General features: G+C 47.4%; 1 protein-coding gene across 1 annotated transcript in view; it reads left to right on the plus strand.

Moving 5' to 3' along the window:
* Nucleotides 1-22,749, plus strand: part of CHRNA7 (cholinergic receptor nicotinic alpha 7 subunit) — a 115,926-nt gene extending 93,177 nt beyond the window's left edge. Inside the window, exons 5-10 of the mRNA XM_060259935.1 lie at nt 2,913-2,992; nt 6,593-6,760; nt 8,022-8,216; nt 15,597-15,683; nt 18,408-18,517; nt 21,994-22,749. Coding sequence (XP_060115918.1) covers nt 2,913-2,992; nt 6,593-6,760; nt 8,022-8,216; nt 15,597-15,683; nt 18,408-18,517; nt 21,994-22,509 — 1,156 coding nt within the window. The 3' untranslated portion in view covers nt 22,510-22,749. The remainder of the gene's footprint in view (nt 1-2,912; nt 2,993-6,592; nt 6,761-8,021; nt 8,217-15,596; nt 15,684-18,407; nt 18,518-21,993) is intronic.
* Nucleotides 22,750-24,664: the final 1,915 nt, after the last annotated feature.

Below are 24,664 nucleotides of genomic sequence, written 5' to 3' on the forward strand. Positions count from 1 at the left end.
TGCTTCAGCTGTCCGCCCAGAAGACAGGGCCTCTGTCAACCACCTGAGCGCTTCTTCTCTCTGGCCTGTCAAAGTCGCTTTGCTTACCCCATGTGTCGAGAGTCTTTCCCTCTCACTCTCTGCGGCGCATTTAATGTTCAATTGTTTGGGGCGAACCCTGCGCCGCAGTTCATTGTGCCGACTGCATCTCCTTGTCAAGTCTCATTATTGTGTTGGTTGGGAATGTCAGGACTCGAGCGGGGAAATTACCTGCCTGCCCCGCCTTCTAGGCGCAAGATAAGTCAGTCAACGTCCAAACGAGTTGTTTACTTTAATGGCAACGCCACATCATGTGCTGTTTCCCTTGGAAATCCGAGAGTTCAGAGGGATGCCAGCCTCCAGGTGGGACCTGGGGATCCCCTGGAATTACAGCTCATCTCCAGTCTACCGAGATCAGTTCCCCTGGAGCGGGGCTTCTTTTGTAGCAGGAACTCCTTTGCATATTAGGCCACACCCCTCTGATGTAGCCAATCCTCCAAGAGCTGACAGGGCTGTTAGTACAGGGTCCAGAGATAGAATTCTAGCTGGGGCTCCTTTGTATATTAGGCCACACGCCCCTGATGGAGCCAACCCTCCAAGAGCTTACAGGGCTCTTAGTACAGGGTCCAGGGATGGAATTCTAGCAGGGGCTCCTTTGCATATTAGGCCACACCCCTCTGATGTAGCCAATCCTCCAAGAGCTGACAGGGCTCTTAGTACAGGGTCCAGAGATAGAATTCAAGCAGGGGCTCCTTTGCATATTAGGCCACACACCCCTGATGGAGCCAACCCTCCAAGAGCTTACAGGGCTCTTAGTACAGGGTCCAGAGATAGAATTCTAGCAGGGGCTCCTTTGCATATTAGGCCACACACCCCTGATGGAGCCAACCCTCCAAGAGCTGACAGGGCTCTTAGGACAGGGTCCAGAGATAGAATTCTAGCAGGGGCTCCTTTGCATATTAGGCCACACACCCCTGATGGAGCCAGACCTCCTACAGCAGGCCCTATACTATGAGCCCTGGAAGCTCTTGGAGGATTGGCTACATCCGTGGGGTGTGGCCTAATATAGAGAAAATGGAGTTTTGGAGAGTGGTCTCTATGGCATCCCTGCCCTCCCCAGGCTCCACCCCCAAATCTCCAGGAGTTTCGCAACCTGGAGCTGTCCACCCTACTTCCTTCACCCTGCCAGGAGGTCCTGGAAACCGTAGACGTCCCTTCTCCCCAGGAGGTATGAGGCGGCGGGTATTCATTTAGCTTAGCATCCAGTTGCAGCCATCTAGGTTTTGGCTCCACCTCCTATGGAAGCCATTTTGGTTCTGGCTCCACCTCTTGTGGCAGCCGTTTTGAGATGGTGCTCCACACCTGTCATGAGTCCTGGGGCTAGTGAGACCTACAGTCTCCTTGGTCACAGTTAAGAGGTATTTATTCATAAGGAAGGCAAGGGTGGTTGGGTGCTCTGGGTCCTCCATACAGACCCTTACCAGAGTGGTGGCAGCCAGTAGGAGGCTCTGCTAGGCCCCTGCTGGGTGACAACACCCCGTTCAAAATTTCAGATTTGCTCACTGGCTAAAAAAGGGTAGGGACCCCTACCTTAGAGGGGGCACCGAAGAGTACCTCGCTACTCTCTGAAAAGCCTCTGCAATGTGAACCAGCCACTTTGGAGGGTTGCCCCAATGGTGGCAAACTCGAAGAAAGCTTTGGCAGAGAATTACCTCTCGTCGTCCCGCAGAGGCCCGCTTTCCCAGGCTGCAGAAGCAGCTGCAGCCTCCTGCCTTCTCCAGCGGCTGATTTCGGATGCGAGTCTTGCTGAGGAAGTGACAAATATATTAAGCGAGCCGTTGACAGCCCTTCTGTGCATAACTTGAGAAACTGGAGAGTGACAGCTGGGAGACCCGATTCCCTTGGAGTTGAGCTCTTAGCTCCATTTGCAAACTGTTCATAAATCAGTCCCGGTTCCCCCTAAAATGGTTTTGTGTTAGGTGTGTGTTGCTTGATAAATGTGCACCACTTTCCAAGGTTTCTTTCAGGGGTAGGGGGAGGAAGATGGGATCCAAATTGGAATATTACGCTTTTCTAACCATGATATCAGTAGAATGTAACAACCGGTTAATGGATGGGAGAGAGCCCTCTCCTGTGGGAGCTCTCTATTGCCCCCTACCATGAACTAAAGTTATTGCACGAAATCGTAATCTGAAGTTAAATTGGATAGGATAAAGCCTGAAAAGTGGATGATCTTCTTCTTCTCCTTCTTTTCCTTCTCCTTCTTCCAGTTTGGTGTAGTGTTTAAGTGCGTGGACTCTTATCTGGGAGAACCTGGTTTGATTCTCCACTCTCCCACTTGCAGCTGCTGGAATGGCCTTGGGTCAACCATAGCTTTCGTAGAAGTTGTCCTTGAAAGGGCAGCTGCTGTAAGAGCTCTCTCAGCCCCACCCACCTCACAGAGGGTCTGTTGCTGGGGAGGGAAGGTAAAGGAGATTGTGACCGTTCTGAGACTCTGAGATTCAGAGTACAGGGCGGGATATAAATCCAATATCTTCTTCTCCTTCCCCCTCCCCCAAGAGGCCAATTTAAACATGTCAGATGGAGTACATAGCAGGGTGTCCTAGGAGATGTTGGGAGAGGTTTGGTATGTGATTTACGAGAGGCTGGGATCAAGTGCAGAGCTCAACTGGGAAATGGAAAGATGCTGCAATAAAGGAGAACCATTAGAACAATCATCCTCTAACAAACACCTTAATGACACGTTCAGATTTTTTAACATTACAAGCAGATCTGATGTTCAACATGGTTCTCAACCATGGAAAGCTGTTACTTGCCAACAAAATACCAGTTCCCTTGCCCGGCCGCCCCCCAATGGATAGAATAACTGAGCTTTAATTTATTCTTCCTTCCAGTGCCGATGAGCGCTTTGACGCAACGTTCCATACCAATGTTTTGGTGAACTCTTCAGGATACTGTCAGTACCTCCCGCCAGGTAAGAAGCAGATGCAAACAATGTGTCTCTTGGATGCGATGCTGATAAATGCGATGCTGAGAAATGTGATGCTGAGAAAAAATGTTGAGAAATTTGATGGGCACATGATTGCCAGTTGGCCGTATTGGGAGCAAACTAATTGTTTGGAGTTGACTAGGATCCCTTATTGGTTTACCTTAATATTTTGTTCAGCATTTGACTTGGATGCCGGGTCTTAGAATGCTTTTTTTCCTGCAGAAGTTGTGTCATGAAAGCAGACATGGAGCTGAATAGGCAATGTACATGCGTGCCATTTTTCATTTGTTGCTGCACTCCTGAAATGAGATACCAAATTATGGGTTAAACTAAGTTTATTAATACTGGAGTGGAATATTAATAAGTGCTCAATTTTATTGTGGGTTACAGTGGAGAACAGATTTGCTGGCTGCTGTTATTTCTGGCAGCGCAACTCAGGCTCCAAATGCAGCCGTCCAGAAAACCGTGCCAAGAGAGTGACAAACCCAGGCCTTTTTTTTTTTTGGTAGCAGGAACTCCTTTGCATATTAGGCCACACAGCCCTGATGTAGCCAATCCTCCAAGAGTTTACAGGGCTCTTCTTACAGGGCCTACTGTAAGCTTCAGGAAGATTGGCTAAATCAGGAGTGTGTGGCCTAATAGGCAAAGGAGTTCCTGCTACAAAATAAGGTTTGGACAAACCTCACCTCTGTTGCACACACCATCTGTGCCCAAAAGTTGAGTCCCTCACAGTCCAATTGAAGAGACTCAACAGCCAGAGTTCCAAGTGAGTTGATCCAGAGGTTCCTTTATTACCACCGGTGGCAGGAGGAAAAAGCCATATCTTTCTATACCACCATCTTTCCTGCGTTTTCCCTCAAACCCATCTTTACAAACATAGATATTGGATTTATATTCTGCCCTCCACTCCGAAGAGTCTCAGAGTGGCTCACAATCTCCTTTACCTTCCTACCCCCCACAACAGACGCCCTGTGAGCAACCACCCGGTTTCTGGTTTTGTTCCAGAGAATGTGTCAGTAAGTACAATCTCTACTGCGTGGGCGTGAAGGCTCCATTCAGGCTAGGAGGTCCTTCCTTGTGGCAGGGAGAAAAGCTTTCCTTTCAAAGGATGCTAACAGAACTTTGGTAACGTTCTCTTGCTCTGTGCTTTGTGACTATGCAATGTGCCTCCTTTCATATAAATTATGCTTAGCAACGACTCTTAATAGAGGCCTATTGTCCATTGCACCCCAGACCACTTCAGGCCTGGAATAGAGAGAGAAAAGGCACTATATACTTTAAGGCAAGCCTTACAAATATGCTGCTTTGAATGCAATGGTTTTGTTACAACTGTTAAGGCAGGTCAGTGCAAATGAGTTCTATGATCAGGATTAGTGCAATTCTATTTGGCACTCTGTCCATGCTCTAATGCAGGGGTGGTCAATGGTAGCTCTCCAGATGTTTTTTTTGCCTACAAAAAAACCCAGTTTGGTTTGGTGTAGTGGTGTAGCCAGTTTGGTGTAGTGGTTAAGAACCGGGCTTGATTTCCCACTCCTCCACTTGCACCTGCTGGAATGGCCTTGGGTCAGCCATTAGCTCTGGCAGAGGCTGTCCTTGAAAGGGCAGCTCCTGTGAGAGTCCTCTCAGCCCCACCCACCTCACAGGGTGTCTGTTGTGGGGGGAGAAGATATGGGAGATTGTAAGCCGTTCTAAGTCTCTGATTCAGGGAGAAGGGCGGGGTATAAATCTGCAGTTCTTCTTCTTCTACAACTCCCTTCAGCCCCAGCCATTGGCTATGCTGGCTGGGGCTGATGGGAGTTGTAGGCAAAAAAAAAAACATCTGGAGAGCTACCGTTGGCCACCCCTGCTCTAATGCAAATCTGAATCTGCGTCCTACACCTCCTCCCTCCGGGTGCTGTAAAGCAAGTGGATGGGAGGCAGATTCAAGATGGGCAAAAGGGACCCCTCTGCTCAGTGAGTTGTTCAGATGTGGAATTTGCTGCCAGAGAGGATGTAATGGGGGCTGCAGTTTTAAAAGCAGGTTAGACAGATTCATGGAGGATCGATCCATCAGCGGCTACTAGCCATGGTGATTCAAGGCAACTTCCACATTCAGAGGCAGTCAGCCTCGGAATATAATATCAGTGCTAAGAGGCAGGGGTCGTTTTGTAGAAAAAGAGGGGGCGGAGCTCATTAGCACAACTCATTCGCATATGCCCCCTCCCCAGCCGAAAGCGACTCGATGCAAGAAAGGAGAGCTCCAGGCGAGCGAGGCCTGCTTGGACTGGCTAGAGATCCAGACAGTCCAAGCAGGCCTCACTCACCTGGGGATCTCCTGAGCTGCCCCCCCCCCCAGTCCAAAGGCCAGCAAGCCACGTAAGAAGTGGAGAAAGGGTGGTGTGCGCTTCTCCAGGGGTTAATGAGGGCTGCTGGGGGTGTGGCAAAGCCCCTGGTGGCTGGCTGGCTGCCCGCTCTCCTCATCCAGGGATTGTTATACAGCTGCACCTACTAGTCAATGGACAAAGTAGGTGGGGAGGAAAAGGGGGAACCCTTAGAAAGGTTCAGGAGCTGCACTCCTGTGAGCTCCTGCTGAATCCGAGGCCTGCTAAGAGGCAACACCAGAGAAGGCCTCAAGCTCTATGTCGTGTTGTTGGACCTCCAGAGGAACCAGTTAGTCAGTGTTTGAGGCAGGATGCTGGACTAGATGGACTACTGGTCTGATCCAGCAGGGCTCTTCTGATGGTCTTAGAGACTTAAGTTCTTAACATCTACATTTAGAGGCAGTCAACCTTTGAATCCCAGTGTCACGATGCAACATCAGAGGAAGGTCTCAGCCTCTATGCCTTGTTGCTGGACCTCCAGAGGAACTGGTTGGCCACTGTGTGAGACAGGATGCTGGACTAGATGGACCTTCACTGGTCTTCTCCAGCAGGGCTCTTCTGATGTTCTTATGAAGGCCTCATCCTCTGTGCTCTGTTGTTAGCCCTCCAGAGGATCTGGTTGGCCAGTGTGTGAGACAAGATGCTGGACAAGATGGACCTTCACTGGTCTGATCCAGCAAGGCTCTTCTGATGTCATTATAGACCTATGTTCTTAACTTCTAGATTCAGAAGCAGTTGACCTTTGAATCCCAGCGTCAGGACGCAACGTCCGAGGAAGACCTCGGCCTCTCTGCCCTGTTGTTGGCCTTCCAGAGGAACTGGTTGGCTAGCTTATCTTGGTTGTCTGGAGATCAATTGTAATAGTGGAAGATCCCAGGTGCATCCTGGAGGTTGGTAACCCCAGGATCTGACCAAATAGCTGCTGGCTCAGGAAAATTTTGCTATGATAAATGGGTCAGCGCACAAGACGCTTTATATTTGTGGCAACCGACCGCCCCGCTGGAATTCTTCAAAAGAGTTAGTTAGCAGAATGTCTTCAATCAGAAAACCCACAATATCGATACTCCTGTTTTCCATTTGGCACGTTAAAGACACTCGCAAAGAGATTAGTTATCATCCGTGTCAGCTGAGGGGGAAGCGTTTTTCTCTGAGCTGCTATTTTTAGGAAGCAAGTGATTGTGAAACAAACATCTATCTGTCTTCCTATCTTAAACTTTGACCGTAGGGATCTTCAAGAGCTCTTGCGAAATCGACGTGCGCTGGTTCCCCTTTGATGTCCAGAAGTGCAAATTAAAATTTGGCTCCTGGACTTACGGCGGGTGGTCTTTGGATCTGCAAATGCAAGAGGCGGACACATCGGGATATATTTCAAACGGCGAATGGGATTTAGTAGGTACGCTTTCGGGATCGCCTTCAACACGGCTGCTACAACCTAGTGAGGGAGATTGGCTTGTACGCTTCTGGAGGTTTTTAAACAGAGGCTGGATGGCCATCTGACAGCAATGAAGATCCTGTGAATTTAGAGGGGAGGTGTTTGTGAGTTTCCTGCCTTGTGCAGGGGGTTGGACTAGATGACCCTGGAGATCCCTTCCAACTCTATGATTTTATGATTCTATGAGTGGGCATCCCAAGCTGGTAGGGTTGCCAGGTCTGTGTTGGAAAATACCTGGAGACTTTGGGGGTGGAGCCAGGAGGGGGTGGGGCTAGGGGAGGAGACAAGATTGCCAAGTCCAATTCCAGAAATATCTTGGGACTTTGGGGGTGGAGCCAGAAGACATTGGGGTGGAGCCAGGAGCAAGATTGTGACAAGCATAACTGAACTCCAAAGGGAGTACTGGCCAACACATGTAAAGGGACTGAACATCTTTTAAATGCCTTCCCTCCATTGGAAATAATGAAGGATAGGGGCACCTTCTTTGGGGACTCATAGAATTGAACCCCTCAGTCCAATCTTTTTGAAACTTGGAGGGTCTTTTGAGGAGAAGTGTTGGATGCTATGCTGAAAATTTGGTGCCTCTACCTCAAAACACAGTGCCCCCGGAGCTCCAGATACCCGAAGATCCATTCTCCATTATACCCCATGGGAATCGATCTTCATAGGGAATAATGGAGTGCCCAGCAGATATTTCCCTCCCCCCTTTCTGATGACCCTGAAGTGGGGGGAGGGCCTCCAAACCGGGGGATCCCCTGTCCCCAACTGGGGATTGGCAACCCTGGGAGGGGCCTCAGCAGGGGTTTAATGCCCTAGAGCCCACCCTTCCAAGCAGCCATTTTCTCCAGGGGAGTTTATCTCTGCCAACTAGAGATCAGTTGTGAAAGCAGAAGGTCTCCAGGCTCTACCTGGAGGCTGGGTCAGGATACCCCAGCCCCTGATTTGTGGCGACTCACTGAATTAATGACCTGGGCTGCCAGCTGGGACCCTCCTGGTAACTGGTGAGGGATAGGGGGGCATTACCAGGAGATGGAAGGAGGCCCTGGTGATGTTGCTGGTGACGTGGCTACATCACTTCACACAGGAAGTGGCATCACCTGTTTTTGCTTGAGCAAAAATGGCCTCCTTTTGCAACTGCCTGCCAAGCACTAAGGCCAAAAGGATACCAGGGATCGTTCTCCAGAATAAAACATCTCCCCTTTCTTCCATCCCGCCCACACAGGAGTCCCCGGGAAAAGGACAGAATCGTTCTACGATTGCTGCAAAGAGCCTTACCCAGACGTGACTTTTACAGTGACGATGCGACGGAGGACTCTGTACTACGGACTCAACCTCCTGATTCCGTGCGTTCTGATCTCTGCTTTGGCTCTTCTGGTTTTCCTGCTCCCGGCAGATTCAGGGGAGAAAATCTCATTAGGTAAAGTCTGAGTCTATGAAAAGTTTATATGTCCCAGTCAGTTTACAGCGTGGAATAAAGAAGCGGTGGGGAGAGTGCTGCCAAGTCACAGGTGACACATGATGAACCTTTTGGATTTTCAAAGCCAGAGATGAACAGAGGTGGTTTGCCGTTGCCTGCCTCTTTGCAGCAACCCTGGACTTCCTCGGTGGTCTCTCATCCAAAGATTAACCAGGGTTGATCCTGTTTAGCTTCCAAGATTTGGTGAGATCAGGTTATCCTGGGCCATCATGTCAGAGGTGGTTTGCTATTGCCTGCCTCTGCGTAGCAACCTTGGACTTCCTCAGCGGTCTCTCATCCCAAAGACCCACCAAGGATGACTCTGCTTAGCTTCCAAGATCTGATGAGATCAGGCTATCCTGGGCCATCATGTCAGAGCAGACAAACAGAGGTGGTTTTGCCGTTGCCTGCCTCTGCATAGCAACCCTGGACTTCCTCAGTGGTCTCCCATCCAAATACTCACCAAAGATGACCCTGCTTAGCTTCCAAGATCTGACAAAAATCTATAATCTTTCATTGAAATCTGCCTCCGTTCCTGAGGACTGGAAGGTAGCAAATGTCACCCCCATCTTTAAAAAGGGTTCCAGAGGAGATCCAGGAAATTACAGGCCAGCCAGTCTGACTTCAATACCAGGAAAGTTGGTAGAAAGCATTATCAAGGACAGAATGAGTAGGCACATTGATGAACACGGGTTATTGAGGAAGACTCAGCATGGGTTCTGTAAGGGAAGGTTTGCCTCACTAACCTGTTACATTTCTTTGAGGGGGTGAACAAACATGTGGACAAAGGAGACCCAATAGATGTTGTTTACCTTGACTTCCAGAAAGCTTTTGATAAAGTTCCTCATCAAAGGCTCCTTAGAAAGCTCGAGAGTCATGGAGTAAAAGGACAGGTCCTCTTGTGGATCAAAAACTGGCTAATTAATAGCAGCGAGTTAGTATAAATGGGCAGTCTTCGCAGTGGAGGATGGTAAGCAGTGGGGGGCCACAGGGCTCGGTACTGGGTCCCATGCTCTTTAACTTGTTCATAAATGATTTGGAGTTGGGAGTGAGCAGTGAAGTGGCCAAGTTTGCAGATGACACTAAATTGTTCAGGGTGGTGAGAACCAGAGAGGATTATGAGGAACTCCAAAGGGATCTGTTGAGGCTGGGTGAGTGGGCGTCAACGTGGCAGATGATGTTCAATGTGGCCAAGTGCAAAGTAATGCACATTGGGGCCAAGAATCCCAGCTACAAATACAAGTTGATGGGGTATGAACTGGCAGAGACTGACCAAGAGAGAGATCTTGGGGTCGTGGTAGATAACTCACTGAAAATGTCAAGACAGTGTGCGTTTGCGATAAAAAAGGCCAACGCCATGCTGGGAATTATTAGGAAGGGAATTGAAAACAAATCAGCTAGTATCATAATGCCCCTGTATAAATCGATGGGTGCGGTCTCATTTGGAATACTGTGTGCAATTCTGGTCACTGCACCTCAAAAAGGATATTATAGCATTGGAAAAAGTCCAGAAAAGGGCAACTAGAATGATTAAAGGGTTGGAACACTTTTCCTATGAAGAAAGGTTAAAACACGTGGGACTCTTTAGCTTGGAGAAACGTCGACTGTGGGGTGACATGATAGAGGTTGACAAGATCCTGCATGGGATGGAGAAAGTAGAGAAAGAAGTATGTTTCTCCCTTTTTCACAATACAAGAACTCGTGGGCATTCAATGAAATTGCTGAGCAGTCGGTTTAAAATGGATAAAAGGAAGTACTTCTTCACCCAAAGGGTGATTAACATGTGGAATTCACTGGCACAGGAGGTGGTGGCAGCTACAAGTGTAGCCAGCTTCAAGAAGGGATTGGATAAAAATATGGAGTAGAGGTCCATCAGTGGCTATTAGCCACAGTGTGTATATATATATGTGTGTGTGTGTGTATAATTTTTTTGGCCACTGTGTGACACAGAGTGTTGGACTGGATGGGCCACTGGCCTGATCCAACATGGCTTCTCTTATGTTCTTATGTGACTCAGAGTGTTGGACTGGATGGGCACTGGCCTGATCCAACGTGGCTTCTCTGATGTTCTTATGTGACACAGAGTGTTGGACTGGAGGAGCCATTGGCCTGATCCAACGTGGCTTCTCTTATGTTCTTATGTGACACAGAGTGTTGGACTGGAAGGGCCACTGGCCTGATCCAACATGGCTTCTCTTATGTTCTTATGTGACTCAGAGTGTTGGACTGGATGGGCACTGGCCTGATCCAACATGGCTTCTCTTATGTTCTTATGTGACACAGAGTGTTGGACTGGATGGGCATTGGCCTGATCCAACATGGCTTCTCTTATGTTCTTATGATGAGATCAGGCTATCCTGGGCCATCATGTCAGAGCAGACAAACAGAGGTGGTTTTGCCGTTGCCTGCCTCTGCATAGCAACCCTGGACTTCCCATCCAAATACTCACCAAAGATGACCCTGCTTAGCTTCCAAGATCTGATGAGATCAGGCTATCCTGGGCCAATCAGGACAGAGCAGACGAACAGAGGTGGTTTGCCATTGCCTGCCTCTGCATAGCAGCCTTGGACTTACTTGGTGTTTCCTCATCTACATCACAACAAGGGGTGACTCTGCTTAGCTTCTGAGATCAGACAAGCTAGCCTGGCTGCCCAGGCCAGGGCTGGAGAAAAATAGGTAGATGACAAAAAAATATGTACACATCTGTAGATGTGGTAGTGGAGGAAGATGGAAGGGACTTGGAACTGCTTCACGAAACAGCCAGAGAACAGGAGGCTGGACTCAATGGACCACTGGCCTGATCCAGCAGGGCTCTTCTGGCATTCTTATGAGAGTATGTGACTAGTCCAAGTTCCCCCAAGCAAGGGAAGGTTGGAATCTGGGTCTTCCCAAGCTGATTCCAACACTCTAACCGCTCCCCCCTACACTATTCTTCAGAACCACCTGGGCAAGGAATAATGGGAGGGATATCTCAAGCCAGGCATTCTGGATTTGGTGGCTTTCTCCTGGCCTTTAAAAAATGATTAATTTCTCACGTTGCCTAGTAATATTATCTGGTAATATTTTATTATGATTAACTTCTCACCTACCCTTATAATATTATTGCCGCCATAAATTCTAGTCACACCATAGCTCGTTGCCTTCAATTTTGCTCTTCAGCAACTTAACGAGACTCTCCTTGAAGGAAAGAATAACACATTTGGGAGGCCTTCTGGGTACGGTTGCCAACTTCTAGGTGGTGGCTGGAAGCCTCCCGAAATCACAACTGGTCTCCAGTTGACAAAGATCAGCTCCCTTGGAGAACATGGGTGCTTAGATATTGGTCTCTACAACGTTATATCCTGCCCAAGTCCCTCTTCATCCCAAACCCCACCCTCCCCAGATTCTGCACCCCAAATCTCCAAGAGTTTCCCAACTCAGAGCTAGCAACCCAACATTTGACAGAAGAGGACTGCAAAAGGAGGAGATAAATTCATGGAAGATAAGTCTATCAATGCCTATGAGCCATGGTGACTGAGGGGAACCTCTGCATTCAGAGGCACTAATCCTCTGAGTCTCATGGAAAGTCTCGGCCTCCATGCCCTGTTGCTGGCCCTCCAGAGGAACTGGTTGGCCACTGTGTGAGACAGGATGCTAGACTAGATGGGCCACAAGTCTGATCCAGCAGGGCTCTTCTGATGTTCTTATGAAGGCCTCGGCCTCTCTGCCCTGTTGCTAGACCTCCAGAGGAACTGGTTGGCCCCTGTGTGAGACAGGATGCTGGACTAGATGGATCCTCACTGGTCTGATCCAGCGGGGCTCTTCAGATGTTCTTATGAAGGCCTCGGCCTCTCTGCCCTGTTGCTGGCCCTCCACAGGAACTGGTTGGCCACTGTGTGAGATAGGATGCTGGACTAGATAGACCACTGGTCTGATCCAGCAGGGCTTTTCTTATGATGGCCTCAGCCTCTCTGCCCTGTTGTTGGCCTCCAGAGGAACTGGTTGGCCACTGCATGAGACAGGATGCTGGACTAGATGGACCACTGGGCTGATCCAGCAGAACTCTTCTGATGTTCTTATGAAGGCCTTGGACTCTGTGCCCTGTTGCTGGCCCTCCAGAGGAACTGGTTGGCTGCTGTGTGAGACAGGATGCTGGACTAGATGGACCACTGGGCTGATGCAGCAGAACTCTTCTGATGTTCTTATGAAGGCCTTGGACTCTGTGCCCTGTTGTTGACCCTCCAGAGGAACTGGTTGGCCACGATGTGATTAAAGGACCGAACATTAAAAACAAAGTGTAAAAAAATCATAAATCAACATACATATATTTATTGTTGAAAGCTAAAACCATTTAAGGGCCTCTATCCTATGTAAAATCATAAAACCTCAGTGGGAACCCACTCAACTTGACCTGACGCATTTCGACCTAAATTGGTCTTCTTCGGAGGTCAGAAAGGGAAGTACACATATTGGCTCATAATACAGAACAGAATAAAACAAGAGAACAACGCTGGACCACAAGGAAATGTTGTGAAGTGACAAAGGCTTAGAGATATTCTTGAGGCCTCTTGTTCTACAGCCTTATGTCTTAATCAAGAGCATACCTATAGCCTATAACCTATATAGACACACAACTCTTGGCACATAGGCTCTGACTTTACTTGATCAATTCTGGACCACGTGGCATACAAAAAAAACACTGACAGCTATAGGTATGCTCTTGATTAAGACATAAGGCTATAGAACAAGAGGCCTCAAGAATATCTCTAAGCTTTTGTCACTTCACTACATTTCCTCGTGGTCCAGCGTTGTTCTCTTGTTTTATTCTGTTCTGTATTATGAGCCAATATGTATACTTACCTTTCTGACCTCTGAAGAAGACCAATTTAGGTCGAAACACGTCAGGTCAAGTTGAGTGGGTTCCCATTGAGGTTTTATGATTTTACATAGGATAGAGGCTTATGATGGGCCCTTAAATGGTTTTAGCTTTCAACAATAAATACATGTATGTTGATTTATGATTTTTTTTTACAGTTTGTTTTTAACGTTCGGCCCTTTAATTGCACATTAACCTTTTAGGTTTCTTACTCCAGTTTTTGGGTTGAGTTTCTTTCCTTTCTTTGTTTTTCTTTGGCCACTATGTGAGACAGGATGTCTGACCAGATGGACCACTGGTCTGATCCAACAAGGCTGTTTTGATGTTCTTAGGATGCTGGACGATGGCTCATTGTTCTGATCCAGCAAGGTTCTTCTGAAGGTCTCGGCCTCTATGCCCTGTTGTTGGACCTCCAGAGGGACCGGTTGGCCACTGTATAAGGCAGGATGCTTGACTAGATGGCCCATTGTTCTGATCCAGCAAGGGTCTTCTTATGCTCTCATGAGGGCCTCAGCCTCTAAGCCTTGTTTTTGGACCTCCAGAGGAACTGCTTAGCCACTGTGTTAGACAAGATGCTGGATTAGATGGACCACTGGTCTGGTCCAGCAGGGTTCTTCTGATGTTGTTATGAAGACCTTGATCTCTAAGCCCTGTTGTTGGCCCTCCAGAGGAACTGGTTGGCCACTGTGTGAGACAGGAGGCTGGACTAGCTGGACTCTTGGTCCAATCCAGTAGGGCTCTTTGGATATTCTTTTGTTCTTAAAAGCATTCTGCAAAAATAAATGAAAAAAATTGCAGATCTACCGAGACACAGCCCCTCCCCCTTCTCATTTCCCAAAATTTCCCATTACCAATGAATCTGCGCTGTTCAGCTTTCTTTTTAGCGAGTATTTCACGGGTGGCAGCAGAAGGGCATTTGGCGAAAAGGGCACCGCTGGAACCGACGGTCCCTTTTGCTGCTTCAAATTGGCACAGCACAAGTGATGAGCAATGCAAAATGGAGAGCCAGGGGTCAATTTTTGCAACGCGGCAAAAAAAATAAAATAAAAGAGAGAAAAGAACCCTTGAGCTCTTTCCAAGTAAATATTCCAGGGGAAGATGCCAGCGATTTTGACAAGAACCTTTTGCTCCAATTCCTTCCTGATGTCGCTGTGCCACCAATGGGATTCGAAAGATGGCTGCCAAATAAATGTTTTATGGAGCCCAGTTGCTGCATGACATGACATGGCCCACTGGATTGTTCACACAGGCATTCCCCTACACACAAGCAAGCCCTAGGAGTTCTCTATGCATTGCCATTTATGTCAGAAAACATTACTCCAAAATAAACTGTATCTGAATGTTGACTGCGGCAGTTCTTGTGACCAAGCTGCAACAGGGGTTTTTTTTGGTAGGAAAAAGCCCAGCAGGAACTCATTTGCATATTAGGCCACACCCCTTGACATCACCATTGTTCCACACAGGGTTTTTTTGTAGAAAAAAGCCCAGCGGGAACTCATTGGCATATCAGGCCACACCCCCTGACACCAAGCCAGCTGGAACTGCGTTCCTGTGTGTTACTGCTAACCCCCGCCCCCTGCGCTGCAATGATTGTGCACATTTCTTGCGGAGCCTGGGTGTTTGAAAGAACATTCGAAGAGCACAACTTTGCGAACTAGCTGGGTGTTTTCTTCCCTGTATTCCCCCCTCTTTTGACTAGTTTGGTCCGCACCTAGAATTAATCGGATTCTTTTTTGGCTTGTGATTGACTACGATTCTGGGATCTTGATCACTGGCTAGATTTTGGCTCTACCCCCGCCCCCCCTCCCAGGCCGTGACGCTTCCTGGGTGATCTTGGGTCAGTCAAAAGAACATAAGAGAACATAAGTGAAGCCCTGTTGGTTCAGGCCAATGGCCCATCCAGTCCAACACTCTGTGTCACGTAAGAACATAAGAGAAGCCGTGTTGGATCAGGCCAATGGCCCATCCAGTCCAACACTCTGTGTCACATCAGAACATAAGAGAAGCCCTGTTGGATCAGGCCAATGGCCCATCCAGTCCAACACTCTGTGTCACATAAGAACATAAGAGAAGCCGTGTTGGATCAGGCCAATGGCCCATCCAGTCCAACACTCTGTGTCATGCAGTGGCCAAAAAACCCCAGGTGTCATCAGGAGGTCCACCAGTAGGGCCTCCTCATCTTTCTTCTTCTTTGCCGAAGCAAAATACAGGAAATGGGCCATGGAAAAGAGTTAAAACCTCTTCCTTTCGAGTTGTGCCCCCAATCAAATATACTCCCCCCCCCCCAGGTTCTGTTTGAAAAACAGCAGGACTTCTGTCCACATATCCACCCATTGTTCACTCTGGTTGAGCTCTGAGTCAGTCCAATGATGCCGAGGAACAAGAGAATACATTGTCCTAAGGATGCATTGCGTGCTATTTCTGCTCTTTCCCTCGCCACCGAGGTCCTTTCGCCCTAATTCCGTACCGTGTTGTTTGTTTTCCAGGGATAACAGTTTTATTGTCCCTCACCGTTTTCATGCTCCTGGTGGCGGAAATTATGCCAGCCACTTCAGATTCAGTGCCGTTAATAGGTAAGAGGGAGCGATATTTCTTTTCAATTTGCTTGTGTTGTTTCCGACAGGCAGTACAGCCACACAATAACACAGGTTTGGGGGTGGGTGGGAATGTGAATAGTTTGACCAGACCAAGGACGCTGTTGTAAATTAAAGCGTCAAGTAAACTTTCGACCATAAAGCAAATATTTTTCAGCAGCAGAAACACAGCAAGCTGAAAACCATTACTGACCTAGACGAAGTTCAGGGAAATGAGATTTTGAGAGTTAAAGTTCCCTGTGTCGGATACGGCAACTGATATACCGCCCCCCCCCCCCCGCCCTCCAAAAAATCTTGTTGCCTTCTAGAGTGTTAGTGGATTCCAAATGTCTGCGCACCAACACAGCTTCTCTCTGAAATGAAAAATCATTGCTATTTATCAGCCTGGAAAAGGAAACAATAGAAAGAAGCTAAAGACTAACAACATAGGGTTGCCGAGGCCAATTCAAGAAATATCTGGGGATTTGGGGAGGTGGAGCCAGGAGACTTCGGGGGTGGAGCCAGGAGACATTGGGGTGGAGCCAAGAGCAAGGGTGTGACAAGCATAATTGATCTCCAAAGGAATTTCTGGCCATCACATTTCAAGGGTTTTTAAATGCCTGCCCTCCATTGGAAATAATGAAGGACAGGGGCGTCTTCTTTTGGGGCTCGTAGAATTGGATCCCCTGGTCCCATTTTTTTGAAACTTGGAGGGTGTTTTGAAGAGACGCTTTGGATGCTCTACTGAAAATTTGGTGCCTCTACCTCAAAAGCCAGCCCCCCCCCCAGAGCCCCAGGTAACCGGGGATCAATTCTCCATTATACCCTCTGGGAATTGGTCTCCATAGGGAATAATGGAATGTCCAGCAGCCGTTTCCCTCCCCCCTTCCGCTTTCTGATGACCCTGAAGCTGGGGGAGGGCCTCCAAACTGGGGGATCCCCCGTCCCCACCTGGGGATAGGCAGCCCTATAACAACATTAGGGTCAAGGTAGGAGCTTTTGTGAGTCACTGCTCGCTTCAGATAAAGGTCAAGGTAGTCCCCTGTGCAACCACCAGTTGTTTCTGACCTTCTGTCGCACCACAACATTTCCACAGCAGCCTTTGTAACGGGGTGGTTTGCCATTGCCTTCCCCAGTCATCTACATTTTACCCCCACAAGCTGGGTACCAGGGCTGGATTAACAATTAGTATGGGTACAATGGGTACCAGGGCCAGATTAACAAGTAGACACTGCCCTATGGACCTCCATGCTTTTAAGAACCCCGGGACAGCTTCTTCCCCCCCCGGTTTCCCCCCTGCTTGCAGCCCTCTCAGCCTGCACGCACAGCCAGCGACTGAGCCGCTCTTTGCCCGACTTGCCTGGGGCTGCTTCTGCTGGCGTCATCTCCAAGTTTGCCTCTCTCTGCCTCTCCCCCGCAGCTTTGTCAAAGGGGCTTTGGAGAAGGGGCCTGCAGGGGCTGGGCACCAGCTCCAACTCTGAGATCATTTGCGAGGCCCCCCCCCAGATGTTGACTGCCTAGGGGCCTTCACGGGGTTTAATTTGGCCCTGCTGAGTACTCGTTTTACTGACCTCAGAAGGGTGGAAGGCTGATTCAACCTTGAGCCGGCGACCTGAACCTAGCTTCTGCCAGGATCGAACTCCGGTCACGAGCAGAGCTTGGGCTGCAGGACTGCAGCTTTACCACTCCGCATCACTTCAGATACAGAAACATAAAAGCTCATTCCCTGCACAAGTTCTGTTCGTCTTTCAGGTGTAACTGGACTCTCGCTCTGTTCTATGGCCACAGACAGACTAACATGCCTACCAGTCTTAGAAACAACGATAACCGTTTTTGATAACCGTTGAGAAATGTTCTTCAGTTCATTTATCTCACCATCACTGGATCTCTTGAGCAAGCTCTAGACTGACTTCACTCCCCCCCCTCCCGTTTTGTCATCCAACGGCTGACTTGGATCAGCTATGATGTCATTCTATTCAGGATGTGATCCCTGACTGGCTGGCCTGGGAAGGAAAGGGAAGCAGCGGTCAGGGAAGTCAGAATGTGAAGCAGGGGTGGAATTCTAGGAGCTCTTTTGCATATTAGGCCACACACCTCTGCTGTAGCCAATCCTCCAAGAGCTTAGGGAAGGAAAGGAAAGGTCCCCTGTGCAAGCACCAGTCATTTCCGACTCTGGGGTGAAGTTGCTTTCACAACGTTTTCACGGCAGACTTTTTATGGGGTGGTTTGCCATTGCCTTCCCCAGTCATCTACGCTTTACCCCCAGCAAGCTGAGTACTCCTTTTACCGACCTCGGAAGGATGGAAGACTGAGTCAACCTCGAGCTTGCTACCTGAAAACCCAGCTTCCACCGGGGATCGAACTCATGTCGTGAGCAGAGCTTAGGACTGCAGTACTGCAGCTTTAAAACTCTGCACCACGGAGCTCATTCCAAGAGCTTGCAGGGCTCTTTTTTTGTAAGCTCCAGGAGGATTGGTTACATCAGGGGTGTGTGGCCTAATATGCAAAGGAGCGCCTGTTGGAATTCCACCCCTGGTGTGAAGTGACACAGAAAGGGAGAAACTGTGAACCCAACCACTTTTACTGGAAAGGCTCTTTTCAACCCAAATATTGTAACCGGGGTATATATGGGGCAGCCCTAGGCAATGGGCAACACTTAAAACAAAACAAAGCATAAGTCTATTTTCCTTCTTTCTCCACTCTCCTTCTATGCCTTTTCCCCAGCCCAATATTTTGCCAGCACCATGATTATCGTCGGCCTTTCTGTTGTCGTCACCGTGATCGTCCTACAGTATCACCACCACGATCCAGACGGAGGGAAGATGCCAAAATGGGTAAGGGCCAAGCGCAGCCTGTTTTCTCCGGGTCAGCTCTCAGATCAAAGTTCTGTTCTGCCAGAGGACCAGGTGACCTGTTATTGTTCCCAAAATATTGCATCAACAAAGAAGAGAAGGAAAAATCGCTTTGGCACAGATTCCGTAATTACAGGCACGCACCTGCGGCTGACCTGGCTGTTAGCTCCTCAATCGGAGCTTTGTTAAACCATGTAAACAGTAAGATATAATGGATACGGCCCACTGACATGGTTGTCTGAAGCAGCAGTTCAGATATTTAGTACATTTTATCCTGTTCTTGCTCCAAGGAGCTTAGGGTGAGATAGTGTTTAACGAGCTGGACTAAGGAGACTTGAGTTCAGATACCTCCTTTCCCATGAAAGCTCACTGGCAGTGAGGTATAATGGGTACAGTCAACAAAGATGGTTCTCTGAGCCAACCTGCTGAGCCCACAACACTGAGGTGTTCTCTGGGCGTACAAAGGTGGTTCTCTGAGCCTATACTACTGAGATGTTGGAATTACTACCAGGTTCAACTGTTAGTAAAGGACAATCCCGCCTAGGTAGTTATTTAACAACACCAAAAAATGATTTTAAAAAGTTTTTAAAATCTTTTAATAGTATTTATTGTTTGAAGTTTGTTTAATTTGTATTTATTGTCTGAAATTTGGAATTGACTGTTAGCTGCCCTGAGCCTGCTTGCGGAGAGGGCGGGGTATAAATTCAAGGTTAAAAGAAACCCTATCAATGTTCAGATATTTATTACATTTATTCAGGGGTTATTTAATAGGAAAAGAGGTGCCAGAGGAGAAGAAGAAGATATTGGATTTATATCCTGCCCTATACTCTGAATCTCAGAGTGGTCACAATCTCCTTTACCTTCCCCACCCCCCCATGCACAACAGACACCCTATGAGGTAGGTGGGGCTGAGAGAGCTCTCCCAGAAGCTGCCCTTTCAAAGACAACTTCTGTAAAAGCTATGGCTGACCCAAGGCCATTCCAGCAGGTGCAAGTGGAGGAGTGGGGAATCAAACCCAGTTCTCCCAGATAAGAGTCCGCACACTTAAACCACTACACCAAACTGGCTCTCATTAGCACAACTCATTAGCACAACTCATTTGTATATACCACACACCCCTGACATCACCGGGAGGGGTACTGAATTATATTTCCATCTTTCTGCTTTATATGTTTTGGTTATTTCCCCCTTTTTTTGGTGGGAAAAATATTAGAAAGTTTGTCAGATCTTTAGAGTTCAATAAAATTCTCACAGGGGGGTTTGAACAATGGAGCCTAGACGCTCCGGGGGGGGGGGGTAAGGTAAGAAAGAGCACAATAAAATTTAGAGGTTCTGGAGCTCTGCTCTTGTGAGATCCTGCCCAAAATGAGGACTGCATTTATTACATTTTATCCTGCCCTCCATCCAAGGTGTTCAAGGTGAGATTGTGGTTTGAGGGTTGGTCATAAAGGGACAGAGCATAAAACTTCCCCAGCCTTTGATAAAAGACTAACTGGACTATTTAGATGGGACTGCTTTATTTCTCTTCTTATGAACCGGTGCTATGAGAGCATATCTCCAAGCAAGTGACATAACTCCTGTCGCATTTATCTGAGTGAATACAGTTGCCAACATATCCTTTTTGTCACGAGATATTAGCTTTGAAGAGTTCTGGGGGAATGATATGTGCTGCCGGCACCTTCCCATTCTTCATTTGAGAAATTAGAAAACTGATTTCAGCTGATTGAACACGTTGGTAGTTCAGCTCGGTTCCGAGTACTCTCATAATCGTGAAGATAGATTCAGGTGGGCAGCCGCGTTCATCTGAAGGAACAGGACAAAGTTTGAATTAAAGCGGCTCTTTTAAGACCAACGAAGGTTTCTTCAAGGTATAAGCTATCGTGCGCATCCACACTGCTTCAGATACGGTGAAATGGAAATTCCTCAACCAGTACATATAGGAAAGATGGGAAGGTTAGTTGCCAAAGAAAGAAGAAGAAGACCACAGATTTACACCCCGCCCTTCTCTCTGAATCAGAGTCTCAGAGCGACTTACAATCTCCTTTATCTTTCCCCCCCACAACAGACACCCTGTGAGGTGGGTGGGGCTGAGAGACCTCTTGCAGAAGCTGCCCTTTCAAGGACAACTCTTGTGAGAGCCATGGCTAACCCAAGGCCATTCCAGCGGCTGCAAGTGGAGGAGTGGGGAATCAAATCCAGTTCTCCCAGATAAGAGTCCGCGCACTTCGCCACTACACCAAACTGGCTCTCAGAGCTCGAGAGGAGACAGACGAGAAGGTCTCAGTCAATTGCTGTCAATATTCCAGTCTCCAATTTTGACATATTTATTGCCTTCTCTGTTTTCCCCATGGAATTGAACCCAAACAAATGGAAACCACATAAACAAAACTTATTATTCCTGTTTGATCCCTGTATCTGTTAAATATTTTAATTATGCTGTATCATAATTTACTTCTCACCTTCTACATATACATATGGACTGGTAATTTCCATCTTTATTTCTGTTTCTGTCATAACTCTAACATCTTGGCAACTAACCCCGCCCCCCCGGCACCCTCTCTCTTTCTGTATGTATTGGTTGAGGAAATTCTGTTTCTCTATATCTGAAGAAGTGTATTTGCATTCAAAAGCTTAAACGTTGACTAAAACTTAAAGCTGCCACTGAATTAAAACTTTGTTCTCATTACAAGAATTAGTGAAGATACCAGCCTAGATATTTTTCTTCCTTTGCTCCAAAAATATAGATCAAATGGAGACATTACCTATTTTATTAGAAGATAATCTAATAGAAGATATTAGAAGATAATCTGATCTAAAGACCTATCACCCTTTTAGCTGTGAACTTTTATTCATGTGATAAATTTTCACAACCATTGAAATTGGGGGCTAGTTTTTTTTCTATATTTTAGTAATATGCTTAGAAATAAAAAGTTAAGAAGCAGTATGAGCTAGGTAGATGGTGGTTAGAGTCTTGAACTAAGAAAATCCAGGTTCAGACCTCCACTCTGACATGGATGTCCACCAAATGTTGGTGGGCCATTCACTGTCTCTCTAACCCCATCTCATCTCATGGGGTTGTTTTTGTGGAGGAATCAAGAGTAATGAGCTTAGCCTAGGCAAGTCCAGAAGAAGCATTATGAGTTGCTTGCTGTATGTAAGTTTGGTGTAGTGGTTAAGTGTGTGGATTCTTATCTGGGAGAACCAGGTTTGATTCCCCACTCCTCCACTTGCACCTGCTGGAACAGCCTTGGGTCAGCCAGAGCTCTTGTAGGAGTTGTCCTTGAAAGGGCAGCTTATGTCAGAGCTCTCTCAGCCCCACCCACCTCACGGGGTGTCTGTTGTGGGGGGAGAAGGTATAGGAGATTGTAAGCCGCTCCGAGTCTCTGATTCAGAGAGAAGGGCGGGGTATAAATCTGCAGTCTTCTTCTTTTAAAAACAAATGTTCTCATTTTTTCAGACCAGAATCATCCTTCTCAACTGGTGTGCCTGGTTCCTCCGGATGAAAAGACCCGGGGAGGATAAAGTGCGACCGGCTTGCCAGCACAAACGGCGGTGTAGCCTATCAAGTGTTGAGATGAACACCGTGAGCGGACAGCAATCCAGTAATGGGAACATGCTCTACATTGGATTTCGAGGGCTTGAAGGGGTCCATTGCACCCCGACCACTGATTCTGGAGTGATCTGTGGGAGAATGACTTGTTCTACCACAGATGAGGACAACCTTCTTCACAGCGGACATCCGTCAGAAACCGACCCGGATCTGGCCAAGATCCTGGAGGAGGTCCGCTACATCGCCAATCGCTTCCGAGACCAGGACGAGGCAGAAGCCATTTGTAACGAGTGGAAATTTGCCGCTTCTGTGGTGGACCGCCTCTGCCTGATGGCCTTCTCGGTCTTCACGATCATTTGTACGATCGGCATTTTAATGTCTGCACCCAATTTTGTAGAGGCCGTTTCTAAAGATTTCGCTTGATCTGCACTCCTGGGCTTGCAAAATGTCAGTGCTCAAAGAAAAAAAGAATAGGTTACCTAGCAATAGCATATACAGGGCACTTTGCATATACGAGAGGCAACATTTTCTGGGGTGTGGTATTACAAAAGGACAGTATAACAAAAAATAGCCCTAACAGTTGCCTGGGCTGTGTGTAGAGTCCAACAATCTTTTATGCACCCACCAGATTTGGTGTCCAGAATAAATTCTTTAAATTAAGTCTATTTACATCTTCTTTGCATTATTTAGTTTACTTCTGATAGAACTATCCCCAGAAGCTAAAGTTACTAAACTGAGGCTGTTGTACTTTAGTCATATTATGAGAAGACAAGGGCTACTGGAAAGGATAATTATGCTAGGAAAAGTTGAAGGCACAAGGAACATAAGAACATAAGAGAAGCCATGTTGGATCAGGCCAATGGCCCATCCAGTCCAACACTGTGTCACAGAAGAACATAAGAGAAGCCATGTTGGATCAGGCCAATGGCCCATCCAGTCCAACACTCTGTGTCACAGAAGAACATAAGAGAAGCCATGTTGGATCAGACCAGTGGCCCATCCAGTCCAACACTCTGTGTCACACATAAGAACATAAGAGAAGCCAAGTTGGATCAGGCCAATGGCCCATCCAGTCCAACACTCTGTGTCACACATAAGAACATAAGAGAAGCCATGTTGGATCAGGCCAATGGCCCATCCAGTCCAACACTCTGTGTCACACAGTGGCCAAAAACCCCCAAGTGCCATCAGGAGGTCCACCAGTGGGGCCAGGACACTAGAAGCCCTCCCACTGTTACCCCTCCCAAGCACCGAGAATACAAAGCATCACTGCCCCAGACAGAGAGTTCCAATGATAAGCTGTGGCTAATAGCCACTGATGGACCTCTGCTCCAGATGTTATTGAAAAAAAGAGGAAGGCCTTGTCAGGGAAGCCACAACAGCCTTCAGTTTGCAAGACCTGAGCAAGACTGTTGACAACTGGACATTTTGGAGGTTATTAATTCATAGGGCTGCCGTAAATTGGAAGACACTTGAAGGCACTTAACACACACACACATAGTTAGGCTCCCAGTGGATTTAGAATTGTCAAAGGTAAGGACTGGGTGGTAAAATATCTTTAAAGTGGCTGAAACACAATTTGACAAGTGTAAAAGCCTCAGTCCCTCAACAGGGACAGCCCTGACCAACTGCTTTGTGGTTTTGGGATTCTCCGTCAGGAACTGCCTATATGCCCTCCCATTTTTCTGCCATGAGGACTAGAGACCTGCCTTATCCAAAATGAACGACTGTTATCCATCCACGAGACAGCAGATTCAATACCAGAGACTAGTTTCAATGCTTGTAAAGTCAGCATAGAGATCCAAAACATGCATACAGCTCTAGTCATTTTTTGAGGGGGGAGAGGGACAAATACTTACTAGATTTTGTAATGCTTCATGGAACAACCAATCAGGGAACCAAGATGAAATCACAATACCTTGCAGCCAATGAGATTTAACTAGGATCTGATGTCATGGGGCGGAGCCTCTTCTCTGTCTAGCAAATGTCTCATGAATTGTTTACCTTTTTTGAACACTTTAACTCAAATCTCTTTGAGCTGGCTTAGCTAAATGTAGCCCCTGGATGGATCAAGGCTTCTGGCTTTTAATTTTTTGGACATGAAGATAATAAGCTTTAGAAATTCCCTAAGCAGGTGTTAAAATTTATCTTCAGCAGACCATAACAAAACAAAACAAAGTCAGACCTCTTCGTCATCTCAAGAAATCTCATGAAAGTATAGAAACCGGAAATCCATTCCAGATGGATTCGTCTCTGGCGAGTCTTATAAATGTTTTTTTGGTGTGGTTTAATTGACTCCCTGCTAAGGGGGTTTTGTCCTGAGCCCCCAAACCATTTGATATACTAATTAGGCATGGAATACATCGCTGCATCCACTCCCTGTTTGCCATTTCCTTCATTCTCTCTCATTAAAAAGTTACTGGTTGCCCAGGAGAGAACAAAAGAGAGGGAAATCAAATCTAACCGTATTGCCCTGGAGAAATTATGAGTCGCTGTTCCTCAGTCCTGCCACTATAATGGACTTAAAAGAATTGAACAGTCTTGGAATGATCAGCCATCAGAACGTTTTCAGATTCAC

Source organism: Heteronotia binoei, chromosome 19 (assembly GCF_032191835.1).
Source record: "Heteronotia binoei isolate CCM8104 ecotype False Entrance Well chromosome 19, APGP_CSIRO_Hbin_v1, whole genome shotgun sequence".
Taxonomy (NCBI): domain Eukaryota; kingdom Metazoa; phylum Chordata; class Lepidosauria; order Squamata; family Gekkonidae; genus Heteronotia; species Heteronotia binoei.